The 26,688-nt window shown below is 42.3% G+C and overlaps 1 protein-coding gene across 1 annotated transcript in view; it reads left to right on the top strand.

Annotated features, from left to right (window-relative positions):
- Positions 1 to 1,365: 1,365 nt before the first annotated feature.
- The window catches only part of myot (myotilin), a 32,640-nt gene continuing 7,317 nt past the window's right edge, over positions 1,366 to 26,688 (top strand). Inside the window, exons 1-11 of the mRNA XM_012864560.3 lie at positions 1,366 to 1,539; positions 10,914 to 10,955; positions 11,044 to 11,230; positions 11,492 to 11,554; positions 11,734 to 11,875; positions 14,085 to 14,108; positions 14,405 to 14,524; positions 14,624 to 14,804; positions 21,793 to 21,994; positions 22,099 to 23,063; positions 25,139 to 25,289. Coding sequence (XP_012720014.2) covers positions 10,936 to 10,955; positions 11,044 to 11,230; positions 11,492 to 11,554; positions 11,734 to 11,875; positions 14,085 to 14,108; positions 14,405 to 14,524; positions 14,624 to 14,804; positions 21,793 to 21,994; positions 22,099 to 23,063; positions 25,139 to 25,289 — 2,055 coding nt within the window. The 5' untranslated portion in view covers positions 1,366 to 1,539; positions 10,914 to 10,935. The remainder of the gene's footprint in view (positions 1,540 to 10,913; positions 10,956 to 11,043; positions 11,231 to 11,491; positions 11,555 to 11,733; positions 11,876 to 14,084; positions 14,109 to 14,404; positions 14,525 to 14,623; positions 14,805 to 21,792; positions 21,995 to 22,098; positions 23,064 to 25,138; positions 25,290 to 26,688) is intronic.

The raw sequence follows: 26,688 nt of genomic DNA, 5'->3' as shown, positions 1-26,688 counted from the left end.
TTGTTTTTTAGTGTTTAATATTTACTCAGATTATTTTCAGTATTAAAATTTGTTTGATCTGAAACATTTAATTGAAATCTGTGGAGCCAAATACTTTTTTAGGTGATGCACTTTTTGTTTTCGAAAGATGTAGCTGAACACTTTACTTTGTTTTAAATATATGAGATTTACTTATTGGCTTTGAAAATCACTGGAAAGGTTGATTGGGATTTAGGGATGCTTTTTTTTTTTTAAGAGTTTCAGGTTTTCTGGCTCTAACAACAAATGCCTTATTTTGCTCGTGATTCATAGTGGTAGTAGGGCTTCTAATTTACTAGTTGGACACAAGAAGTGGTCGTCTGTAAGACGGTAATAACCCATCACTCTCTCCGTGTGACCGTCTCCCTCCAAGTTTTATGTTTCCACAGACGACTTAGCGGCACCAGTCGTAGGTTTCCTGTCTCCAATTCTCAGAGGGGCTATGGGGTGCCGTTAAAGTTACACAGTCAAAAATTAACAGCAATATTTTTGGGTTATTTAGCCTGTCATAAGAGGGGGGGGAAATGGGGGTTTATTTTTCAAAGTCATATTTTCATCACGTCATTCATACACTTCCAAACTAAATATTTAGCTTTCATTTGGTGAGTTAAATTTAGTTTGCAAGTTAGATATTTAGTTTTGGAGCTAAATATTTAGTTTGCAAATTAAATATTTGGTTTGGAAATTGAATGTTTGGTTTGGAAAATAAATATTTCCTTTAAAACTAAAAATGTAGTTTGCAAACTAGATATTTAATTTGGAGCTAGATATTTAGATTGTACATTTAGTTTATAAACTAAATATTCAGTTCAAACCGAAACATTTGGTTTTTGAACTAAATATTTAATTTGGAGCTAAATATTTAGCTTGATAAATAAATATTTAATTCAAAAGGCAAATATTTAGTCAGGAACTGTGACATTTAAATGTATTTAAATTTATAAATGACATGGTGAAAACATGACTTGGAAAAATTAACCCCCATTTCTTTCTTTCATAAGAAAAACCCAAAATTCTGTCAATTGTTTGCTTCTGTAACATTACAGATGTTACTTTACAGGTTTTATGCTATTTTAATTCTTTCAAAAAAAAGAAAATAACAGCAACACCACATACACAAAAACGTTTCTATACAAGCTATTTAGATTTGATATTTTTCAACACTGATGCAGGAATCTAGTAAACTTTTACATTTTTCCCTTTTAAAGCTCAAATCTGTATTTTGCTCTTTGTGCTGCAGAACTTCCCCTTCTCTTACTCCCTCCTCCTCACCCCTAACCCCTTCAGCACACCCATTAACACACACACACACACACACACACACACACACACACACACACACACACACACACACACACACACACGTGGAAAAGTGAGTGTCAGCTCAGCGCTCGACGGCCAAGTCATGACTTGCAGGCACACGGTCACCTCTCAGTCTGACAGCATCGGGATCATCCTCCTGGTGGATTAGGACATTTGTTGGTGTTTGGCTGTTTGATCTGCTGGGGGACGACCAGACAGGTAAGGGGCTCACCACATGCTGGGGGGGGGGGGGGGGAACCGGGCCAAGGTGGGCCTGTTTTACATGCGCATGGCGTCAATCACTGCCGGATAGTTCAAATCCCAAACTACAATCAACCAGCAGGGCAGTCTACTGGTGGCTGCATGCCCAGCCCAGTGCTCACAGAGAGCTAAGGTAAAGGTGATCAAATGCTGTGATTTAATTGGTTGAAGACATTTGGGTTCATGATAGTGGATGTTGTTGAGCCTGCAGCCAGTGAAGTGCACGAGTTTGCACTCAGACAGAAGGCGACAGGTGTGTGTGTGTGTGTGTGTCTGTGTGTGTCGGGGGGGGGGGGGGGGGTGTCTGACCAGAGCTAATTATATGTGCTGTGTCATGAGCCTATTCACCCCCTCCATCTGGGTGTGGTTACAATCAAGTGTTTGGATGCTTAATGGGTCAGAATAATTCAAAACAAACTTGTGTCATTTATAGCCTGCGGGGTGAGGGGAAGGCGGTGCACAACATGCCAGCCAGAGCTCCCTGACAGTGCGAGTGCACACAGTGTTGCTGGGGGATTCACAGCTCAGTGGCACGCAGAGCTCTGGTGAGAAGGCTGACTGACCAGCTGACCCGGTCCGCCCTAAAACGTCCCCCCCACACAAGACCACCTGTGACGAGTGGGAAGCTCGCTTCTTTTATCTGAAAGTCCTCACACACCTTCGTCCAACTTTGATACGTTCGCAGGGAAAATCCGGCGTACCCTTCAGAGAGCGCCCATCTGCCTTCTAACCCGAGAAAATATTTACTACAACTGCTGAATTTGATCTGATCTGGTGACAACGTTGATCATTCCTGATTGTTTTTGTCAAGTTACCAACATTACTACTGGCTTTCATCAGGATTTCATCAATGTCTCTGCTCCGTCTTCTCTAACCCCCAGTGGGTCGAGGCAGATGAGCGTTCTCGCTGAGCCTGGTTCTGGTTCTGCTGGAGGTTCTCCTCCCTGTTAAAAGGGAGTTTTCCTCCCCACTGTCGCTTCATGCATGATCAGTATGAGGGATTGCTGCAAAGCCATCAACAATGCAGACGACTGTCCACTGTGGCTCTACGCTCTTTCAGGAGGAGTGAATGCTGCTTGGAGAGACTTGATGCAACCTGCTGGGTTTCCTTAAAGAGGAAACGTTTTGACCAAGCTGTATGATTTGATTGAAAGTGCCTTGAGATGACGTGTTGTGAATTGGCGCTATATGAATAAAAGTTTATTAAATGAATCAAGAGTTTTGCAGAGGTCTCTAGTGTATATGTGGACAGTCATAGTCAACTGTGTAATTGATCATTTATTGAAAAATAAATGCTGTGAAAAGGTACAAAGGTATTCCAACCACTTGAACTTTTTGACAGATTTTTGCCTCACTACAAGCACAAACTTTAATGTATTTTAGACTGATTTTGTGGGACGGACATACACAAAGATGCAAAGCTAAACATTGTCAGACAATAAAATAAAATGGCAACTTTGGCAACCAACTGTTTTCAGAAGACACAAAAGGAGACCCTCTGTGCTTAGTGTCAGAGTAAATACAGCTGCCTGCATACCTGTCAACCCCCATCTGGGGATGCTCTGGTCAGATCGGATCGAAACGTAACTTTCTGTTGTATGTGCAAACACTATGTGGAAGGAAAGTAACATCGCACACCAACCGGATCACAGCATGCCTACTGTGAGACATGGTAGTGACAGTATCATGCCGTGGGGTTGCTTCGCTATAGGGAAGCTGATTAGAGATGAGCAGCCGATGGATGGAGCTAAATATGGGGCAATCCTAGAAGAGGCTGTGAAAGTCTTGAGACGTTCACCTTCCAGCAAGACGTGCCTGAATATACAGCCAGAGCTTCAATGGAGAGGTGTTCAATGTGTGTAAGTTAGAATAGCTTTGTAAAAGGTCAGACCTAAATCCAATTAAAACGTGAGAAGATTTGTTCCTGACGCTTTGTATCCAATCTACTGAGGTTCAAATTCAGTCCCTAGATGATCCGCTGGTAGGGACGTAAGCCCAAAGTCTAGCTGCTGTAACTACGACAGAAGGTTGTCCTAGAAAGTGTCGACTCACTCGTCAGATTTTCATCTACAAAGAAAATTGCTTCAAAGATTGTATCGTGTCGTGCTCCATTGTGTTGCTCTGACACACAAAGTCCCCAGAAAATACTACCGCAGTTTGTGGCTGCATTTGACAAGATGTGAAAAAGCTCAAGACTTTTCTACTCCAATACCAAGTAGTGAGGTGAAATTTAAGGTCAACCAAAACACCGGAGAGCCAGCGGACTCTTTTACATGTGTATTCATTTTTGAACAGACGGACACAGAACATCACATGCTCTGTATGAGTAGCAACCAGACAAGCTAAAGTGACATAACGCTTTAGCTAAATGTTTATTATGCTTAGTTTCTCGTTTTTTTTTTTTTTGCCTGTTACAGCCAAGGTTTCCAAACCACCAACTTTGCTTTGTCTTTTTGAATTACGGGGGAAAGTTCAGGCGTTTTCCCCATGATTCAGACATCATCTACAGCAGACTGACAGCTGGCAGCAGCCGGTGAAGGAGGGGAGCACTACAGCCATACGGCTGGATCCCACGCTGACTTTCTCTCTCTCTCTCTAAAAGCTTAAATCTTTGTGATTCCCAAATATTAATATTACGAGTATTATTAGGTCTGGCACTGTGCGGGTTCTGCAGAATTGTGAAGGCTGAACTTGTTGAATTCATGATCTATAATCCTTGTCTTGTTTTACATAAAATATACTTCTATTTATAGAAACCTTACATTTCTGTGTACTGCTTAAAGAAATTCTCCGCTGCCTAAAATGTTTAACCAACAAGTTCCATTTTAATGGTTGCAAGTCAGAGGGAGCTCTATTTAAAGCATTTTTCTTCTAAAAATGACTAAACATGAATCTAAAGATATTTTCAGACGGATAGTACATGTAAAATACCAGCTTATGACTCCTTTAAATAATAAAAGGATAATTAGGTCGTTTTCAAACATCTCTGTTGCTCAAATACAATAAAAGTAATTGCAGTGTGCAGGTTTATGGTCCTTTGTTGTGCTTTTGCTTGCTCAAATCAGGTCTACAGACTAATAATCAGTCAGAGTCCACAGGCTAATATAATAAAGACTAAACCAGCCCCACTTAGCAGGAGCTAAACGTGTCCACAGCTGAGAGCTGCTGAGGGAAGGAAACCACGTGCTGCGGTGTGCAGGGTTGACTTTACCTTCCGGGTGGTTGTTTAAAAGCAGACCCATCCCTGGTAGGTGCTGCTCTGCTCCTATTTTCTCCTGTTCACGGGTTTAGCGGCCTGTTTGAACAGCTTGTCAGGTTCTGTTCAGTGGATCCAAACAAAGCCCTGGCCCTGTCAGAACAAACAGCGTGGGATTCTGGAGGAATATGAGGAAATTAAGTTATTTCCCCGTACATGAAATCAATTCCAGCCCGTTAAATTACTTTGGCATATTTATCTGCACATCCTGTCTTTTAGGTTTAGTAAAACCAAAACATGATTGTCATCGTGAAAAAAAAAAACAGTAAATCAAATAGAAAAATATTTTTCTCCATCTACTGTTTTATAGATTTATTATTAAAAATGAAAAGAAATGTTTTTTTTATACGTTACCTTTATGTACTTAGTTTTAGAATATGATGGATTTCTCTTTTATTATGCATCCACATAGTAAAACAACACCTTGAATGATGGAGTAATAGTTTATTCTTTTATAATAGTGAACTGGTATGGAGGATAAATTGGGTCTAAGGCAGAAGACAAAGGCATCAAGATGGTATAGGTGCTGTGATGCTTATTGTTTTAAGAATACCTTCCTTTTCAGTTTCCTTATTTATTTTCTTACTTGAGAACGTTGAACGTTATTTTGTTATTTCTGACAAGTTTTGATTTCTCGTGGCTGCTGTTTCACCTTGATCCTATCTCCGTGGTTTGCTTCGTCAACTCTTGTCTCCATACGTTCATTTTTCCCCTTCAGCGTCTGCGTGCTGGTTGCGCGGCGCGGCATTTTAAAGCACGTCAGCCCCCCCCCCCTCTGTAGGCTGCCGTTGCTCTGGTTCATCCGCTCACCGTTGCTGAACTTGTCGCCCCCTCTCTTTACCGTACGTCTCCATCCTCCCTCTGACTTGCCAGGTAACAGATTGGTAAATGCGGCCTAAAATGGACTGGTTATGTAACGCAGACAAGTGACACAAAGGGTTCGGCGGCGGCAGCTGCTGCTGTGTCAACAACAAGCTTCACACACACACACATATAAATCCACCTGTTTGCAGTGATTATCTGAGGGGGAAAGTGGCCGTACACATTATCCATGTGTACGGCTCACATGGAGCTACATCTCAGGCCAGGAAGCCTTCTCTGTGTTCAGGAGGAGGCAGAGTTTAATTTAGCCCAGAAACATGACTCTCGGCCTCCTCTGTCAGCTCCTCCGCCCCAGACAGAGTCAGGGTGGGATTGGGGGGGAGTCTTTAGGGTGTAAAACTTTGAAAGACAGCCCACGCCTTCAGTAAGCGGTGAAACCTTACGCTACGGCTAAATAAAGTTAGCCTGTGACGGAGACACGGAGCGACTTGATGCAACTGCTTCCTTCCTGAAGGCTTTAAGCTTCCCCGTCTCCATGTCTATCATGTCTATGGGTTTAAGCTGGCTTTCCTTTGCTAAACACAATCAGTAGCAGTGATGGGGGCTTTCTACCCAGGGCAGAATGCGCTGTGGGTGGCTGATGGTGTGAAAATTCAAGCGTCTGTTTTGCAATTTATGGTTTGTCCCAAAATTAAAGGGGTGTATTGGTAGTTCTAAAGGACTCTTTGTTAGATCAACATCTTAGAGTTTGACTGCTCAGGTCTAAGATCAGTTGAAATTGGATGTATGTGTGTAGTTTCTTCATGCTTCTGGGGGTTTCATGTGGAGTGGGCGTGCACAGTTCATGCTAAAACCACCACTGACCACAGAGGGAGAGCCTTGCAATGGAACCTGCAACTTCTCCGCACATGATTCCTGCGCTCCATGGATGCAGAGGCAAAATATGCCGCACACATATTTCATTTGTCGTGTTCTGATTATTTGAAGGTGTGAAAACAAAAACTCGTTAGAAAGAGAGTTATCTGCTATCTGAACAGTGCAGACCCTTTCTTTTAAACGTCCTTTTATTTTTGTGGGACTAGTGCAGTCTTTTTTTTTTTTTTTAAGTGGACTGACAGGAAATAGGTGCATCGGTCCGCAGGCTGGGAGTCGTACCCGGGATGTATCCTGGGTCTACCCCTGCACCACCCCCACTGTGCCCCATACCCTAGAGTCTTTGACAGACACAGGGTCAGATACTTCATGTTAGGGTGAAACATCCATCCATCCATCCATCCATCTATTTTCTAACACGTCTATCCCTCATTGGACTGTGGGAGGAAGCCGGAGTACCCGGAGAGAACCCACGCATGCACAGGGAGAACATGCAAACTCCATGCAGAAAGACCCAGGGCAATGGTTAAGGTGTAACAAAATAAATGAATAATTTATAATAGTTAATGAGATTTTTTTTCCCCACAGCAGAATGGATTAGAAATGTTTATGTATTTCTGTTTAAATGGCAGCAGTAAAGGTTAACGCTGGTACGGTGCGGGTTTGTGCACCTCTGTGTGGGGTTTGCATGTTCTCCCCGAGCGTGCTGGTCCCCCCCCCCCCCCCCCTGCGGTACTCCAGCTTCCTCCTGTCCTAAGGATGCCAAGTGTATCAAGCTTCTACAATCCTGCTGTAGGCAGAGCTGGAGATTAAACGTGCTGGAGAGGGAAAATGGAAACTAAAGTAACATCCAAATGTTTATATTTCCTTAAAAAATCTTTTTAAAAAGTCACAATTTGACCTAAACTTGATTCCAAATCCAGCAATTCCAAATTTTCTTGAGTGTGTTGAAGCTTGCCGTACATGTCGGACCAACAGCAACCAGAAAAGAGGGCTGGCCATTGGTATTCTGCCCCCTTAACGCTTAGAACCCTAAATAAAATAAAGTGCCCTCAGAAATCCGCTACATACATTGTAGGGAACAGAGCCTACATGTGTGTAATTTAATTCCCGGTAGGAATCCAGATGTTCTAGGAAGGCCTCAGAGGTTTGTAAGAGAACATCGGAGAGCGAGCGGCATGCAGGGACGCAGCAGGAAGGAAGCTGTGCAGAAGTTTCAAGCAGGGTTAAGTTGTAAGACGGCACCACAAACCAATTTATCATCTAGGAATGAAAAGAGGATGATCACTGCTGTCAACCTACCAAGACATGGCTGTCCACTCAGCCAATCAGGAAGCATCCGTGGGCTCATAGTAACTCTGGAGGAGCTGCAGAGATCTCCAGCTCATGGCGTTGTAAACTCCACAGATTTGACCTTAATGAATAGGTGGTACGAGAAAAGCAATAGAAAAAGCCACAGTAAGTCACTTTCCTCTTTGGCAAACATGTGGAAGAGGATATTCTGGTCAGATGACATCACTCCTAATTTGGTGCATCGTCTGAAAGACAGCTTTCCCCAAAGTGAAGCGTTTGTTTGGAGTTGACAGGAAGACGGATGGCGCTAAGTAGAAAGGTTAGATCAAAGTATTTTATTTATCAATTTAAATCAATTACTCAACATGTAATCAATGCAACAACAAAATAAATGCTGCAAAAAGATTCTAGTTTCCGTGTCCATCATAGAAAGAACGTGGATTGGGTGTCTTGCCTCCTTATGTATTATGTCTAAGCTTCCTAAAGTCACCAGAAGCTGTAGCATTCTGTCAGACAAGGCTTGATATTTATGACATTTCTCAAACAACTGTCTTTAATGAAAATACTTTTAAAGATTGTGCATCTTTAAAGACCTCGATATAGTGGGAGTTACAGAGACATCTTACATTGGATAACACGCAAATTAATGTACAAGCATGGACTTGTGTTTTTAAAGTAGAATTGTTGTGCTGCTGTCTTTACCAATTGTGTAATTTAACACACACACACATATATATATATATATATATATATATATATATATATATATATATATATATATATATATATATATATATATATACAGGACTGTCTCAGAAAATTAGAATATTGTGATAAAGTTCTTTATTTTCTGTAATGCAATTAAAAAACATGAAATGTCAGACATTCTGGATTCATTACAAATCAACTGAAATATCTTAAGCCTTTTATTGTTTTAATATCGCTGATTATGGCTTACAGCTTAAGAAACCCAAATATCCTATCTCAAAATATTAGAATATCGTGAGAAAGTATACTAGTAGGCTATTCAACTAATCACTTGAATCGTCTAATTAACTTGAAACACAGCAGGGTTTCCTGAGCCTTGAAAAACACTCAGCTTGGTTCAGTAAACTAAATCACAAGTATGGTAGTGGTTAAGAGACGACATAAGATTCTCACAGTAACTGGTGTACTGACCATGGCATTACTGTCCTTGATTGGCCTGCCAATTCCCCTGACCTGAACCCCATAGAGAATTTGTGGGGTATTGTGAAGAAGAAGCTGAAAGACACCAGAGCCAACAATGCAAATGAGCTAAAGGCGCTATTGAAGCATCCTGGGCATCCATAACACCTCAGCAATGCCACAGGCTGATTGCCTCCATGCCACGCCGCATTGATGCAGTAATCTGTGCAAAAGGATTCCCAACCAAGTACTGAGTGCATTAATGCACATTTTCAAATGTTTGATTTTGTTTTGCTGTTATATATATTTTTTTACTTGGTCTGAGGAAATATTCTAATATTTTGAGACAGCATGGAAATTAATCCCATGCTGTCTGATAATTTTGCCAATCGGAAGCATATATATAGTGAATAGAATTGGTCCAAGGACTGAACCCTGTGGTACTCCACAAGTGACCCTAGAGTTTGAGGAAGATTTTTTATTAACATGAACAAACTGGAATCTGTCCGACAGATAAGATTTAAACCAACCTAATGCTTTTCACTTAATCCCTACAGTATGCTCAAGTCTTTCTGGGAGAATATTGTGATCAACTGTATCAAATGCAGCACTGAGATCTAACAGGACAAGTATAGACACAAGTCCATTATCTGAGGCCATGAGAATATCATTAGTGACCTTCACCAGAGCTGTTTCAGTGCTGTGATGAGCTCTGAAGCCTGACTGAAACTCCTCAAGTAGGTCATTACTTTGTAATTGTTCACATAGTTGATTAGCAACTACTTACACAAGAATTTTAGATAGGAAAAGAAGATTAGATATAGGTCTGTAATTTACTAACTCATCTTGATCAAGAGATGGTTTCTTAAGTAAAGGTTTAATAACAGCTACTTTAAAAGCCTGTGGTACATATCCATTTACCAAGGACAGATTAATCATGTCTAAAATGAGGGCATTAATCAAAGGCAATACCTCCTTAAACAACTTGGTTGAGATCGGGTCTAACATACAGGTAGAAGGTTTAGATGAAGCTAAAATTTTAGATAGCTCAGAAAGCTCTACTGCTTTTAAACAGTTCAGACACTGCGCAGGTTCTAAGGATTCCTCCAACGCTGCCTCACTTACTGAGGACGAGGTAATCATGTTTGGGAGGATGCCAATTATTTTAATGGAATCAATTTTATTTATGAAGAATCCCATAAAATCATTACTGCTAAGAGCTCAATTGTTCAATTTCACTCATTTTTATCATTTTTCCCCCAAACAGATATTTCTTAGTTGAATTGTACAGGATACGTCACACTGAAGGTGGAAGGAGTTCCGAAATGATTTATCTTGTTACATATCACAGCCCTGGCTGTTTGACGGTGGTGTGTACATTTCTGAGAGCGACCACATGTTAGCCCATGGTTTCTTTCTGGGACTGGCTCCATCCTAGACCATCACCAGGACGAGGAGAGCCCAAAAAAGGACGGCGAAATAGAAGTTCTGTAGTGCTGATGCCCAATGCAACGAAACGAAATAGAGAGATGATAGATGTGGACCACTATGTGCTCATATGGGTTTTCTATACCGCAGACTGTTTGATATTTATCACTGCGTTACTGTGCTGTTGTATTATCGTGTGAGTAAGCACATCGTGAGCATCGCACCACCCAGAGTCAAATTCCTCATGCATGAGCACCTACCTAGCAACTCAGGCCGGTTTTGGCTCTGACTTGACCTCGGCCGTAAACGTCTTTCTGTAATACGCTTTTATTTTGCTAACTTCTTACCAAGCCTCACGATTCACACAGTTGGGTGAGCCGGTGCAGGTTTCTGCATTTATATTGATGCTCCTGCTCTGATGAAAGCAACCAGCGTGAGGCGTACCTGTTGAAGAGTCTGCTTTTATAGTTTTTTCTAATGTTCTTGATTGCAGGATCCCAGTCACTGCCAGCGACATGGACTCCAGCATGGCCCAGTAAGTAAAACACACACACACACACACACACACACACACACACACACATCAGAACATGTAATGACTGCCATTACGTGCCACTGCACAGGGCCCAGAGGACGCAGAAGAAGACCAGCACCATGTCTCTGACCATTTCTTCCTCCTCCTCTGCATCCTCCTCTCGGGAGCACTCCTCCTCCTCCACCGCCACCAGCTCCTCCTCCTCCTCCTCCTCCACCTTGCTCGCTCAGAGACACTCGAGCCTGGTGCATCCGTTGTGTGTCAGCCCTCAGAGGGTAATTACATCAACCTGAAACGAATCACTTGTCCTCGTATAGCCGAGATGCTAATGCGCGGTGTGATGCATTATGGAAATGTGCCATTTAAACTGGGGGCATGCAACCTTTCAGCGCCTGCTACGCTGCAGGTGCACCAAAGGCCCCCCCTCTCATGCAAATGGCTAAATATGGAAAACAGTCATGGGGTCCAGACCTGAGCCGGCCAACTACCGTGCAGAATAATAACAATAAATGAAATCCCGTGTTTGCTGTTTGCAGACTCAGAGTCCTGTCTACAATCAGCAATATTCAGGGAAAGGAGTGGCGCCAACATTTGTTAAGGTAACATGACCCCCCCCCCCCCCCATACTGTTGCCTGCATGCATTTGAGCAAAGCACAAACATCAGAACTAGCTCCATCTAAACATCTTCTGCCATCTGCCTTCCCTTGTCCTCCTCCTCCTCCTCCTCCTCCTCCTCCTCCTCCTCCTCCTCCTCCTCCTCCTCCTCCTCTCTCCCAGTGCCTGCACGACGTGTCCACGGTGAAGGGTCAGCTGGTGGTCCTGGAGTGCCGTCTGAGGGGGACCCCTCCGCTGCAGGTCATGTGGTACAGAGAAGATGAACAAATTCAGGACTCCGATGATTTTAGGATATTGCGCAAGAGTACGTGTGTGAGGTGTTGCAGCTGAAAAGAAACCTTCCCTCAGAGTGTCCGACCTTTAGGCAAAGTCCGTGCTGTCCTTTACGACCCTGCTGTGTGTCTCTGCTCCACGTGTTTATCCTCCTCGTATGGCTTTGTTTGATGCAGAAAATTTCAACCTTTAAACTGAAAAATATTATACTGTGGGCGAGGGGGATAAAACATGTTAGGAAATTATTGTTTTTTGGGACTCCTTATGTTTCATACTTTGTTCCCACCACTGAGCTATAATACACTGGAGTGCTGATTTTGCCGAAAAACTGAAGTCACTGGCCGCCATCTTGCTACTCCCTAGTCTCACAGAATCCCATAGGATTTGGTTGCAATAACAAGCAGTTTTCTGGCTGTGGGGAAACGTTTCATAGGTAATTCTACTCAATCAACTACTAGGAAATTAGGTGCTGACATATTTTACATGTTATTCATATTAAATAAATAAATAAATAAATAAATATATATATATATATATATATATATATATATATATATATATATATATATATATATATATATATATATATATATAAGTATGTGTATATGTACATATGTATATATGTATACATATACATATGTATATATGTACATATGTATATATGTATACATATATGTAAATATATGTTTTTGTATATTATTTAGATATTTATAAATGTTATATATATATATTTAAATAAATAAAATGCAAAATATTTCAGCACATGACTTTGTCAGTACTTAAGATAAAAGTATATGGCATTTGACATTTTAAAAGTTTTAAGACCCCCCTAAACATCAGAAAATCCTCGTTATTCCATGCTGTAGCGCACATATTCCCTAATTACTGGAGGAAAATAGGGAGTACCAATATGGCGGCTGGTGGCTTCAAAGCGACTCGTTCTAACAGCGGCTATTAGCACTCCAGTGTATAATATAGCTCAGTGGTTCCCACCCACTCTTGATGGCAACTTGTGTTCCAGAACCTTCCGCTAGGTTGGAGCGTTCCATTCCTCTTTGCACAATCTCTTACGTTCCCGCTCGTTTCTCTTCCACTGAGCCCAGCACTTTTCCACAGGATGGAGGTCTGAGGACTGAGATGGCCCCAGAAGGCGGACTTTCTGTCTGCTGAACCATTCTATGTAGCCGGCAGACCCAACGATGACCCGTTTTTATTTTGCTGGCAGAGGACACCAGCTTCTTATTTAAGACGTCCCAGTGTTGCAGCGTCCATGATGCTGTGCTGTTTATCAAGGCTTACAGGCTTGGGAAGAGAAACAGGCCCTCAGCATTACAGATCCCCCACCGTTCCTAACATTTATCCTTTGTTTAAAACCAAGCTGACCAGAAGCACATGTCAATGAAAGGCTTAGTCTTAGTCTCCTGTTTTCAAAGCTTCCATTTAAAGTGAGTGTACTTTTATAATTGTGATGTTGGGACAGAAACGGCTTTTTCCCAACATGCCTCCTGAAGGACCAGCTGGCACGTATAGACTCCTCCATCAAGGTTCTCACAGAGACTTGGTGAGACCCCCAAATGTCACTATTGGCTGCAGTTTTCTCACGATCGAGTTTAGAGTTTTATTTGGACTCCTTTAGCATCCTCTGCCGTGCACGGGTGCCAGGTTTGCCACAGTTCCAGTTGTTTTAAACCTGTTAATGATACCAGATGTTGACTGTAGAAAGGGACTCTCTCACTCCTGTAGCTCTTCTTTTGTAGTGATTTCCATGAGCATTTACACACACACACACACACACACACACACACACACACACACACACACACACACACACACACACACACACACACACACACAGCAAAAAGGGAACTAAAAGTACATAACATTTTCTTGAAATTTGTGTATTTGTCCTTGATTTTAGCCGCTAAATAAGACTATTTGCCAATGGAATGAATATTTTTTAACCCTTAAGTTAAGATAATTAGATATCCTGCACTTGAAATACAGTGATAGAGATGAATTGTTCCATGTGTCCATTCCTCTTGTTTATATATACACTTCAAGGAATGTCTGCATTAAAACATGATTGTGTTGTATGTGACAGCAAAATTGGCTTCTGGTATATAAAAAAAATGAAACAGATGTACAGCAGCTTGGGTTCGTTGTATTTTGTTCTGAGATGTGACTAATCTTAATGAGAACATGAATCTAAAGTTAGCTCAATCTGTCCTTGTGTTTTCCAGAAGGCAGTTCTCCATCGGTGCCAGGTGAGTGGAAAAAAACACAGATTGCACAAGTTAATAACAGGAGGATAAAATTAGTTCATAAAAACACATAAATCTGGCACACGAGTTTAATAGTTAACTTTTGTTTTCCCCCTATAAGGGTTTTTCAATAACAGTTACCTGATTTTACTAGGTTCAGAAACATCCGTGACTGTTTGCATTTAGTTTTCCTTCAAATACAGTGGAAGAGGCGTATTCCTGTAATAAGATAGCCTCACTTTGAATGAATCTCCACGTTTACATATCATCACTGTGATGGACGATGTTTTCATCTCCAGAGGAGCTGTGTACGCTGGTGATCACCGAGGCTTTCCCAGAAGACTCCGGCCTGTTCAAGTGTGTGGTGCACAACTCCTACGGCACGGTTTCCTGCTCAGCCATGCTGGAAGTGTACAACGGTAGGGTCTCTGTTCAGTTTACAAGCCTGATCCTTCTGTGGCTTTATCCTCCTGGATTCACCTGAGTCGCTGTCACACACACACACACACCCCACGCAGACCTGATGGAGCAGCAGGAAGCGCTATCCTTCTGTCAGGATAATGAGCCGGAGTACCTCCAGGAAAGTGCCTCCTTTGGGAGAAGCAGTGAGGATTTTCCTCCTGTACTACCTGACTGTGTGAACCTTCCTCCTCCAGAGTGGCCTGACAGCCCTTCAGAAGACAACCTCCCTGTTCCAGAGTGAGTACATGATGACACACACACACACACACACACACACACACACACACACACACACACACACACACACACACACACACACACACACACACACACACACACGATTAAGTCACTATCTCCAAGGCGTCACATGACCTCACAGGTGATCACCTAAATGTAGTTAGACTTCTGTGCTTTAATTGTACTTTTGGTTAAGAATAGTGAAATAAATGCTATACAAACTCTAAGCAAGTAATTGCTTGTTCTTGCATTATTATGTCAGAATGATCCGAAAAGAATGTATTCTCTCAGCTGGTCAAGAATTTCTTGAATAGTGGGTTACATTTAACATCCAGTACTTCAAATGTCCTGCACAGGTGTTGTAGTTCACATATTTATCCAGACGAGGTCGCTGTTGTCCTTTTCCAAAGTTCCTTTTTTATATTTTTCTTTTATTTAGTCTTTTTTTCATGGTGCTTAAAAATATTTTTTCTCTAAACGATAAATTACATTTTTATACATTTTAACACATTTTTATCTTTTTCTTTTTTCTTCATTTTAATAAATGTATGCGTGTGCTATGAATGCTGTATTTTCTACCATAAAGATCTGTTTTCCTGCATGATGAATCTGTTTTCCAGCTCAGTGACAATGACAAGAAATGCATCATTCTTGATGAACACCTTTCTGAGACCTTCACTTCTTTCACAGAGTGTTCCTGAAAAAGCTGCTTTATTCTAAACTTGAAAATGCAGTAAGCACTACTTGGTTCATCAAGGAACAAAAGTGTCTCAATTCATGAAATAAATACATGAACACAATTAAAATTCTATCCAGTAAACAAATACGTGTGTCAAGATTTGTTGAAACGTTTCAACACTTTCTAAATGATTGAATAGATTAATGTGGCAATCATTTTAGTAAGCCTCCTTAATGCAATTATTTTGTTATTTACGTATTCCTTAGTCCTGTGTTGCAGCACATCCTGAATTAAATTTATTTCTAAGACTTACCCATCAAAGACAACGAGCGAGGCTAACGCTGATGAAAACAAGGTAAATAGTTTGAACTTGAACTGTTAACCGGTCAGACGTTAGGGTCTCTTATTTCATAGTGGACCATAGTACATAAAACGTAAACATCAGCGGATATCTTGCAGATATAAAGGTACATTTTTGTGTAAATTAACACAAATTATTTGAGGAACTGTTTATTTGTCAGATTTTGGCCATTTATACCGTTATGGGACATCATGAATTTGTTTAATCTGTCAGTGTGGCTCCAGTCAGAAAAAGTTTACTTACTTTTTACTTGTGCAGGTGAACTAATAAAATGTGACTACAGGAAAGGGACAACTTAAATTAGTTAAATTTAATTCAGTTAAGTTTATTCATATAGCACCAATTGGGGAATATGTCAGCAGGGGAAGTCCGACTTTACAGGGAACAGCCCATTATGTCCACAAACCATACTTGTCCATAAATTGAGTGATTAAAGACAGAAAAAAGGGTATTAGAAAAATTAAAGAGAGGTGCAAAAAGTAATGGAAAGTCATTGCAACCAACCAGAAATTAGAAAACAATTAAGCGCAAATTAATATCAGCTGGTACAGTCCCGGCTCAAAATGTGTCCCATTACCGTCCATGGTGGGCATTGATCTCTCTCACGACCTTAGTATCAAAGTTGGCCTTACACAACAGTAACCGCGTTGTTTACATGCTATTTGGACGATAAATACAGTGCAACCTGTAAAAGTGTGAATAACGTTGTACACGGAGAGACACGTCCACCTTTTCTTCTAATTCTTTTGTTTTTTGTATTATTTTGTAGACCTCCATTAAAAGGTTCAAAAGCACGACTGCCTATAATTGTATATCAGGTTTCCATAGTTTTGTAAGGCGGACCTAAATAAAATGCGGAAACAATCAGATGGTTTTCAGATGAGCATAACGATGCTCCACTGCTGTCAGGCCGAGTCGGTAACCGTGGTAACGGGGATGAGCGCGCGGACAGTTGATGAGGGGGACCCGCGCGCTGAACGTGAGCGCGCAGTGTCACCTGTTGCGGTCTGGCGCTTCTCCTCAGCTGAGTTCGGCTGTGTGCGCCTTTGGTTCTGAAGGGCGGCTTCTTTCTGGCGGTACCGAGCTCTGAGTTGAAGAAACGTTTGGCGAGGTAAGAAAGGCAGCCTTTTCAGACTCCCTCAGCCTATTGCAGCGTGTTTAAGTGAAGGTTGCAGCTCCACGGCATGTTTCGAAGTTCAGATACTTAACTTTTCTACCTTGTGGTTTGTACTTCGTACCGAATAAACTTATAACATGCACTCCAACAAAGGGCCAATTCGTGTTTAGACCGCGTAAAACTGGGGGGAAATGGTCTGTTTTACGAGCTTGGGTGATTTTAATGTTTCAGAAAGTGGTGTCGGGGTAATTAACAAACCCGGTACCAGTCCCGACATTTTGCCATTTCCCTTTTAATGTAAAACAAATTAGTCCTTCAAACGAATCTGCCTAATTAAGCGGTACAAACTGCCTTTGAAACGGTGTGTGTTTAAATATGAAGCTCCGTACTCCCAGGAATCCTGCAAAGGACTGTCGCTTCTCTACACAGCTGCTCGTGACGTCACGGTGACTGACCGTAAACAGCGACTGTTGAGCTTTGTGCGTGGTGCTCATAGCGCTCGCGCCGCGGCTGATCGCGTACGCTGACACGAGCTGGAAGGAAGCCGGTGCTGAAGCAGGGACAGGGAGCCCTCTGACCTTTAGGCTTTACCGCTCCGCGGTCAGACACGGATCACTTTCACCTCCCAACCAATTCAACTGGTTCTCTCTGCCTTTGGGACGCAACTCACGTCATTCTCACTAAGAGTAATTCAGTCACTGCAATTACAAACACGGCTCTGGAGTTAAGTAAACTCTTGCCAAAGCTCAAAAAGCTATTCCTGTACTGAAAAAACGCACCAAACAACTGGCGTGCTGCAGCAGACGTGGAGTTAATTCAGTTAACCTTCACTTATCCTGCTATAAATAAATGTTCTGTTGCTCGGCTTTTCGTACCCTTATTGTTGGACACAGCTCAGTTGGTGTGACTCTAGCCTGCCCTGATACTTTGGTTCATGTTCAAGCCCGGGCGGGGCGGGGAGGGCTTCGGTGTGAAGTATGTTGGTCAGAGGGTGCTGCGTCCACTGCTATGAGCTCACATGTAATATGAAGACGCAGACATGGCGGCGGCGTCCTTCACAAACCACACATCGTCTTCTCTCCTTTACACCGTGGCTGCTCAGAAACTATTAGGTTATTTTTATGGACAAAGAGACAGACTTATCAGTTTTTGTTTTTATTTTTCAATGCAACATTTCTTGCTTTGTTCTGTTGGAAAAGGGGCCAGTTTAATAAACATCCTTTTTTTAGTTCCCCCCAGCAGTTAAAAAAAAAGATATATGCAAACTTTGGCGAATTAACGCAAAACCTAATTTCCTTGAGTTCTTCAACCTTATAGAAAAGTACGAAGTCTGTTTCTGCTATGTTATTTCTAGATTAAGAAGTCCGGTTAATATTTCCCATTTTCAGTCTGATTGGTCATACAGCCTGCTTTGGTCCAACCCACAATGCCATGCGGGTTCTGTGCTCGTCCTGTTGGCATGCTTTAAAGCTGCTCCGTCACCACTTTAGTGTTTGCACCTGCCAGCTGATGTCCGAATAGCAAGACCAATATAGCTTTGGCCACCTAATAACAAACACAAACGAGCATACTCAGGTCCCGACGCATGCGTTGTATGAAGCAGGGACCCTCTCTTCCACAGGGAATCGAGCATGAGGTGATTTATGCCGGCCAATATTCCCAGAAGTCGTCCCTGAAAGTTAACTACGAGGTCAAGCACACTAAAGCTGAGATGGATTATAAACGCCCAGCATCTTCATTTCAGACTCCACAGGCCTCAGTTTGTTGTTTCTTCTGGGCTTCCAAGTGGCCACGCTCTCAAATCTGAGATGCAAAAATCTGTTTTGCTACTGATTTCTAATGTCAGGCTCCTGTGAAACTTTGACATGTTACTGATCGAGTCCATTCAAATATCTCTTTACCGACTCTAAGTAGACACAATCAGATTGTTTTACTCTCCTTCCTACTATGAACAGGCACGGTTTTTAGGCGGGGGCTGCAAAATGCTTTGTTTCAGAACTTATTATTACATTATTTATACTTGGAGTCGTCGTCATCTGGTTATCTGGGCTCGGGGTTGCGGGGGCAGCAAACTCAGGAGGGACCCCCAGACTTCCTTCTCCCCTAGACACCACCTCCAGCTCCTCTGGGGGAAGCCCGAGACCTTCCCACGCCAGCCGAGAGACATCAAGCGTGTCCTGGGCCTCCTCCCAGTAGGAAATTCCCAAAAACGCCTACCAAGAGAAATATCCATGGGGCATTCAGAACAAATGATCGAGCCCCCTCAGTAGACTCCTCTCGATGTGGAGGAGCAGCGGCTCAACTCCGAGCCCCACTTGATTGATTAAGCTACACTCTCTATCTCTAAGATGGTGACCTGGACACCCTGCAGAGGAAGCTCATTTCATTTATAGTATCCAGGAACTCCTTCTTTCGGTCATGACCCAAATTTCATGACTGTAGGTGAGGGTACAAACGTAGCTCGACCGGTAAATCTTCAGCGCCAGATAGGTGTAGCACTGATCCGTCTGTTCATTTCCCGTTCCATTCTCTCCTCACTCGTGGCTAACACTACAGCTGGACAATTAATCGCATTTGTAATATAATTGCAATTTTAAAAGACACAATTTCCAAATTGCAGAGGTCTCTAATTTTTGGCTATGTGTCAATTTAATGGATGAGATACAGGCTTTAGGTGTCTGTTATTATGTTTAAAGTGGCTTTGCCCCCACATGGAAAGGAAAAGAGTTGCAGCAGTGAGATAATGTAATTTTATTATTTGTTTTAAAGTTTATATAATCATTCCTTTTTTTACCATAAACTTTATTAAGTTTAAATTGAGTACACCATGTATCCTCAGATTTCTTTAGACAAAAGTGGCAAAAATCGTTCACTGGAGAGTTTACTCGATGGCATTACATGTTTCACGGACTACAAATTACCAAACCAGAGCGCGCCGCTTGGAGTTTTTTGCAACACATCCATAGTTATCTGATTGGTTCTAAGCTGTTGACGTTGACCCTGTTAGTCCCTCCTTTTAAATTGAGCTCTACCAGCTGCTTTCCAGATATATTCAGCGTAAGTCAGTCTGGCCAGGCTAGTTTCGCTGTGTTTTTATCAGTTGTAAATATGCACATATGAGACGATGGGTGAGAAGGGTGGGAGGCTGGAGTGGTGGTAAAGAGATGTCACACATCTTGTTCTGGTCTACAGACAATGCTCAACAGCCCACCTAGTGGTGAGATGTTGCTTATTGCTCCTTTTTAAAAAGATCAATTGTTTATCTACACTAAAGGACCACTTTTCCAACTTCTGGTGTTGTTTTGACTTGGGCCTCTTAATACATCTGATTTTATTCTTTTCCGTAGAGCAAAACAGGATTTTAACACTTTATTGTAAAGTTTACATGATCTCAACACTGTCCTCCAATGACACATTAACAGTCTGGAAAGTTAGGCCGGGTTAGTTGTTGTTGTTCTGATATGTAGACGTTTATAAAGGCTTCTAACGTGGTCAAATCCACTGTATCAAAATGTGACTGAACCTGTTCTGGGTCAGTTTCTGCTGGTAGGCCAAAACTTGTTTTGTGCCCTGAGGAAAGCAGGCTGAACACAGAACCACACTGAATGAGTGCGTATGAGGGAGGCCAAAGAAAAAGGACTGCTATTGTCATTATTCTGCTGCGCAAGCCGAACTACGTGGTAGTTATGGCAACAGCATTCTTTCTCAGTAGAAAAGTAGAGGAGCAGACACACTGGGTATCACAGGAGGAAACGCACTGACTGGGGAGCAGTACCTCTTATAGCTGTTATCCTCATTCAATGGACCCGTTGTTGCCCATAAGTTCTTTCTAACTGCTGTTAATCTGATTTTACATGCTACCTTATACCTTCAGGCCAAATGCTTGATGTGTAGCACTTCCTGTCTTCTGCACTTGTCCATTTTCATCACTTTTTCCTAAAGACACGACCACTCATGGAGAGAACACTGTTGTAGCTAGTTTCCAAAATAAGATGCTACGTTAGTTTCTAGGGAGGATGAGGAAGTGTTGCTCCTGGCTACCTGAAAGGATTACAGTCATTTCTGGCTTTATAGAAACAAAAATAAAGGAATAGGAGGAGGCTCAAGCTTTCTAGATCACTCCATTGGAACTGGTATTCCTTATAGATCCCCGGGCAACAAAAGCAAAAGTAAATATGGGCTGTTCAGAAGATGAAGAATAAAACCCTCATGGGATGAATAGTAACATCAAATCCAACTTTAGATACCGCCTTTCAACACAAGAGGAACACGGTGCTCTACATAAAAAAAAGATTCAGAAGAAAGAAAACATCTAGGACATAAATCAAGACTAAAATAAAACTGATAAGAATTAGTTAAAAATCAATTAAAAGCCAGTGGAGGGAGGACCAAACAGGAAACGTGGTCTCTCGTTAAAACTCCAGCAACAGCGTTTGGGGTCAGCTGAAGGCTTCTCAGATGAACTGCTCAAAGCGAGTTACAGTAATCACATGAAGACGTTTGTCTGCATCAACCTGAGTAACGTCTGATTCTAGAGATGCTTTGAGGATGATGGAAAGCAGCTCTAGAAACTTGTTTTCAATAATCGACTCCAACATGTAAATGTATACCTTCAGGAATTGGGCTGCACGTTGTTTACATGGGTTTTTACTTGATGTCATAAATGTAATGCTGAGGGTCACAGTAACAGAAACCGGAATCGCTTCAGTGTTGGAAATTTGTCATGTTGGTAAATGATTTCAAATGTGGCTGTAGTCACTGATCTGTTGCTTGTCTTTATTTCTCCTCATGCTGAGTTGGATTCTGACACCTCTGTCTCTGTCTGGGTTAGTCTCCCCGAGCCTGAACCACCAAAGCGCTCCACAGAGGAGCCTTTAGCTGGCAGCGAGGAGGAACGTGATCCAAGATCACCAGAAGTTACTGTCCGAGTGCTCACACCGAGTCCCCCTCCTCCTCCGCCCTCACCTCCAGCACAGGTCAAGGAGAAAACCCCAACACCCAAGCTGTTCACGCCTAGCAAGTTGAACTTCATGGTAAGCTTATCTGATGCATATTGTGTGCTCGACATAGGGAAAAAACCCCACAGCAAAGCCTTTATTCCAACTAGCTGTGAGATTAAATGTCTCCTTTCTTCCAGTCCTCCCAGTCACAAGGGAACAACATGAACCTATCAGACCTGCCCAGCTTTACTGCCAGCGCCTTCCCTCCCAGTGCCTTCAATTACGAGCGACCAAGGCACTTCATCCAGTCACAGCCGGCCTTTCAGGCTCCCAGCTATGAGAGTGTGCTGAGGGATGCCCAGGAGAACCAGAATAACCAGCAGAACCTCAGCGGCGCCCAGAATAGTGCAAACGTCCTGGAGGTGCAGGGTCAGACGAAGGCGAATCAAAGCCAGTCATTTTCTCAAGCTCAGTCGGTGTCAAAGTCTCTGTCGCAGACCCAGTCCCAGTTTCAGTCACTAAGCCTGAATCAGAACCAAACCAGGTCACTGGCCCACACTCAAATCCAGAGCCAGACCAACGGAACCACCAAGTCCTCGCCTTCTTCATCCAGTCTCAACTCTCCTACATCCACCTCCACTTCCTCCTCGGTGCCTCCTTTTCCGTCCAACACCCCCCTGCTCTCTCCCTCTGCCACCACCACCACCCCCTCCTCCTCTACCTCCTGCTCTTCGCTGCCCCGCGGCACCGTGCGTTCCACCATCACTCTCACCCCCAGGGTTCCTAGCGCCACGGGCCTCGGCAGTGCCAGTTTGCCGGCGAACCAGGATACGCTGTCAGCTTCTGCTGCGTTCCTCTGCTCCGTGCTGCCCTCCCCGACCTCTTCATTCTCCAAACTGTCCCCCAACTCCAGCCTCCCCCACCCCTCCACCTCCCCTTCCTGCTCCCCGCTGACACCCTCCAGTCCCCTGCTTCCTCTGAGGACCTCCGCTTCCACGTCTTCCCTTCCTCAACAAGCTCTCTCAGTGTCTCCCTCCTTTCCTCATTCTCCCGTATCTCCTTCCTCATCCTGTCAGCCGCAGTTAAACGCTCCCAGCAATCAGAACCGGGTTCCTCCTGCTGTGGTCTCCCTGCCCGCCGGCTACAAGGCAACGCCCAACACGTGAGTTTAAATGTGCATGTTGGAGAGGCTGACCTGTCTAAAATACACTCCTATATAAAAGTATTCACACCCCCTGAATCTTGGTCACATTACAGCCATAAGCTATAAAATGGTCTTATTAGTATTTTAGGTCATAGAGCAACTAAAGGTAATAACTGTGAAGTGGTAGGAGAAGAATACATGATCTTTACAGTGAGTTTTTAACAAGAACAATCTGACATTTATTTGAAGTCAGCCCACCTGAGTCAACATGTTGAGCCACTTTTTAATGGAATCAGAGCCGCAGCTCTTTTAGGGGATGTCTCTAGCAGCTCTGCACATCTACAGGCTGAACGTTTTTGCCCGTTCTTTGGAAAGTAGCTCAAGCTCTGTCACACTGTAAAAGAGCATATTTAAATAGCTTCTTTTTTTTTTTTTTGCTCGTTTTTTTTTTTTGCTCTTTTTTTTCATAGATTCACATTTGGATTTAGGTCTAGAGTCTGACTGGATGTTTCTAAAGCATCATTACGCTTTGATCTAAGCCAGGGATGTCCAAACGTTTTGCTACGTGGGCCAATATTGTCAGGTCAAAAGTATTCCAAGGGCCAAAAAACATTAATTAATTACCCTAAAATTGTTTTGGGATGTTTTTTACTTGCTTCACAAAATATGACCATGCACTATTCTAATTAAACAAATTAGTCAGATTTTCTGTAGGAAAATCACTGTAGGTCTAAAACTTAAAAAGCATTTGGCACATGTTGGTATTATAATATAATTATTATTATTGCATGTTATTGCACATTATTAAAAGATGGTCTTCCAGTTTGCAAGTTCTTTGCCAACAGACTGACCATCACAATGGGAGAATAATCAGTAATTTTTTTTTTCTAATCTATTCTCAGCATTAAAAACAGGATTTGGGTCACTATTTTTTTTGAAAATGGGCCCCACTTTGGCACCTTTTGGTCTAAGCCATTGTAGATCTGGTTGTATGTTTGTATTTGTCTGTCTTGAAGGTGAATGTCCCCCATGTGTCATATTGTTTGTAGCCTCTAACAGCTTTTCTTCCAGACCTCCCCTGTAGCCCCATTCATCTTTTCATCAGCTCTGACTAGCTCTCCTGTTTGTGCTGAGGAAATGCGTCTCCTCAGCATGCTGCCACCACCGCTGTGTTTTATAGTGGGGATGAGTTGTTGTTGTTGTTGTTGTTCAGGGTGGTGAGCAATGATTGTTTTTTTGTTTTTTTTCCACACAGCATTTTGCATCTCGGCCAAAAAGTTCTGTTTTTGTCTCGTTCTTCTACACACTTTGCTTGAACAGAAAAGTGTTTAATGGATGGATTGATATACTTTGCAAGTGTAACAAAAAAGGTTTGCAGAGGTTAAAAAGGACAAATGTAAAACTGCTAGATTAAAATGACCAAGGTAAGTTGGAACACATAAACTGCACAGCAGATTTCTTATGTCTTTTCACAGTGGCATTCTTCTCATCACTCTTTCATGAAACTCACCTGAGCTGTGGATCTCTGCAGCTCCTCTAAAGTTACCATAGGCATTTAGGCTGCATCTGGGACTAATACTTTCCTTTCAGTTTAGGTGGTGGGTCATGTCTTGGTACGTTTTCAGGTGTGCCTTACTATCTCCGTTTTCTGACGATAGATGGAGCAGGGCTCTGGGAGATGTTCACAGCTTTGGATAATGGACTCGATGTAATCTGTCTAGAGGACATGTTAAGGCAACTGCTTGCACTTGATTTAGTTAGAGGTATCAGAATAAAAGAGGCTGACTACAAAGACCTGCCACAGTTTTTAGATTTCCATGAGTAAAAACAATAAAATAATGTGTTGGTATTCCTTCCACTACACAGCTATGGTTTATTTAGTGCTAAATCTTCGTAATATCCTTGTAAGATGCAGAAACATTTTTTGGTAACAAAAATTAAAATGTTCAAAATGTATGAATACTTTTATAAGGTGGCAAAGACAAGTTATTTTAGAACAATGTCAATTTGAGCTTCTCAGAGTAAAAATGCCTCCTTTTTTATTATGGTTGTCAGGTATTCTATTTCAGTTCTCTCTGATCTGCTCCTTTTAGCCTTCCTAAACCTATCTTGAAGAAAACTATAGCACCTCGGCCCTCCTCCTCCCGCTCCACAGACGAAGACATCCAGGGCTCTAAGGATGCCTTGATTCAGGATCTGGAAAAGAAGCTTCGCTCCAAAGAAGCCAAAAGAAGACACAGCCAGGTTTGTGTGTCATGCAGACTGATTCTGGCTTCTTGTGGAAGCGGGGAGGAGAATTATTGGAATAGATTGTCCAAAATGGCTGACCAGCAATAAAAACCTTTCCCATTGCAAAAGAAAGGTTTAAGCACACAACTAAACCATAGGGGCAGTTAAAGACACCTTTCATTAAAATGGTTTCTGTAATTTACCAGGGAGGGAGTCGTAACCTAATTTGCATATTAGTTCACACATTTGTGACCCAGGCTGTGGGAAAGAGAAGCTTTTGGTAAGAAAAAAGGGATTAAAAACGTCTATTATGTGTTTGAGACTATAAATTACCTTTATGAAATAATTTATGAATTTTAAAGGTAGTTTGCGATTAAAAAAAATAAAAATAATTTTTTTCCAGACATGTAAGTAAGAAACGCTCAAGTCCCTTTATGAATAACTGTGCATGCGCAAGACCGTCTTAGCTGCTCTTCTGCTCCTTGGGGGGGATCATGTGGAAAAATATCTCCCAAATCCACTCTGGTCTTAATTCTTTCTACTGAGGCCTTCCTCTTCTTCTCATAAACTTGTACGCGGTTTGCGATTCTCAGCCATGTTCAAAGTCTACGGTGAGAGCAGTGGAGCTACAATAAACGGCTAAAACCGAAGCTAACCGCTAAGCTAACCAGATACATAAACACTAGAAGTGCGCATGAACAGCCAGCAATCGGAAACTAACAAGGAACGTACATGCACACTGGCGTTATGGGAGCACATCAGAATGATTGGCATGGGGGACAACCAGTAGATAAGGTGATACCCCCAGAACGTGAGGGAGAGAGGGGGGTAAGGGCAGGACTAAAACTCTGACCAATCCTGTCATTCTGTCTGGATGACTGGCCAGAGTTTTTACAGGCCTGCAACTCCTATGGAAGTCTAATTTTTTCGTTCTCTTTTCTGAATATATAATGTATTGACTACTGTGAGGATGGAAGGACCATTTCAACCAGTATAACAAAAAGTGTTTCTGAACAGGTTTACCAACTATAGCTTTAATACATTCCCTCAATCCACACGCCATCAAACAGAGTGCACCACAAAGACAGAAGCACACAAAGTGAACGATGTGAATAAGCAATGGAAACTGTGTGTGAATCAAATTTAGGGAATTATTATAGTGCAACAGTTTCAGAGACAAAAAGACTACTTTAAAAACTAAATTTGTAATTTCTCACTTTGTTATCCAGGGCGGGATCACCAGCACCTTTTGTTAATATGGGATAATATGCTGAGGGATGGTTTATGAGCACAATATCGCTGTCGTTACGACAGGGATATTCTGTTGCTGGACTTCCCCTTAAAGCGTCCAGAATCCAGACGGACATTGAAACCCTTTTTAATATCAGTTGCTTTGTTGACACGACTGCAGTAC

The sequence above is a fragment of the Fundulus heteroclitus genome, chromosome 23 (genome assembly GCF_011125445.2).
Source record: "Fundulus heteroclitus isolate FHET01 chromosome 23, MU-UCD_Fhet_4.1, whole genome shotgun sequence".
NCBI lineage: Eukaryota > Metazoa > Chordata > Actinopteri > Cyprinodontiformes > Fundulidae > Fundulus > Fundulus heteroclitus.
Note: the sequence above shows the minus strand (reverse complement) of the source record. Positions and strands in the feature narration are given on the sequence as shown.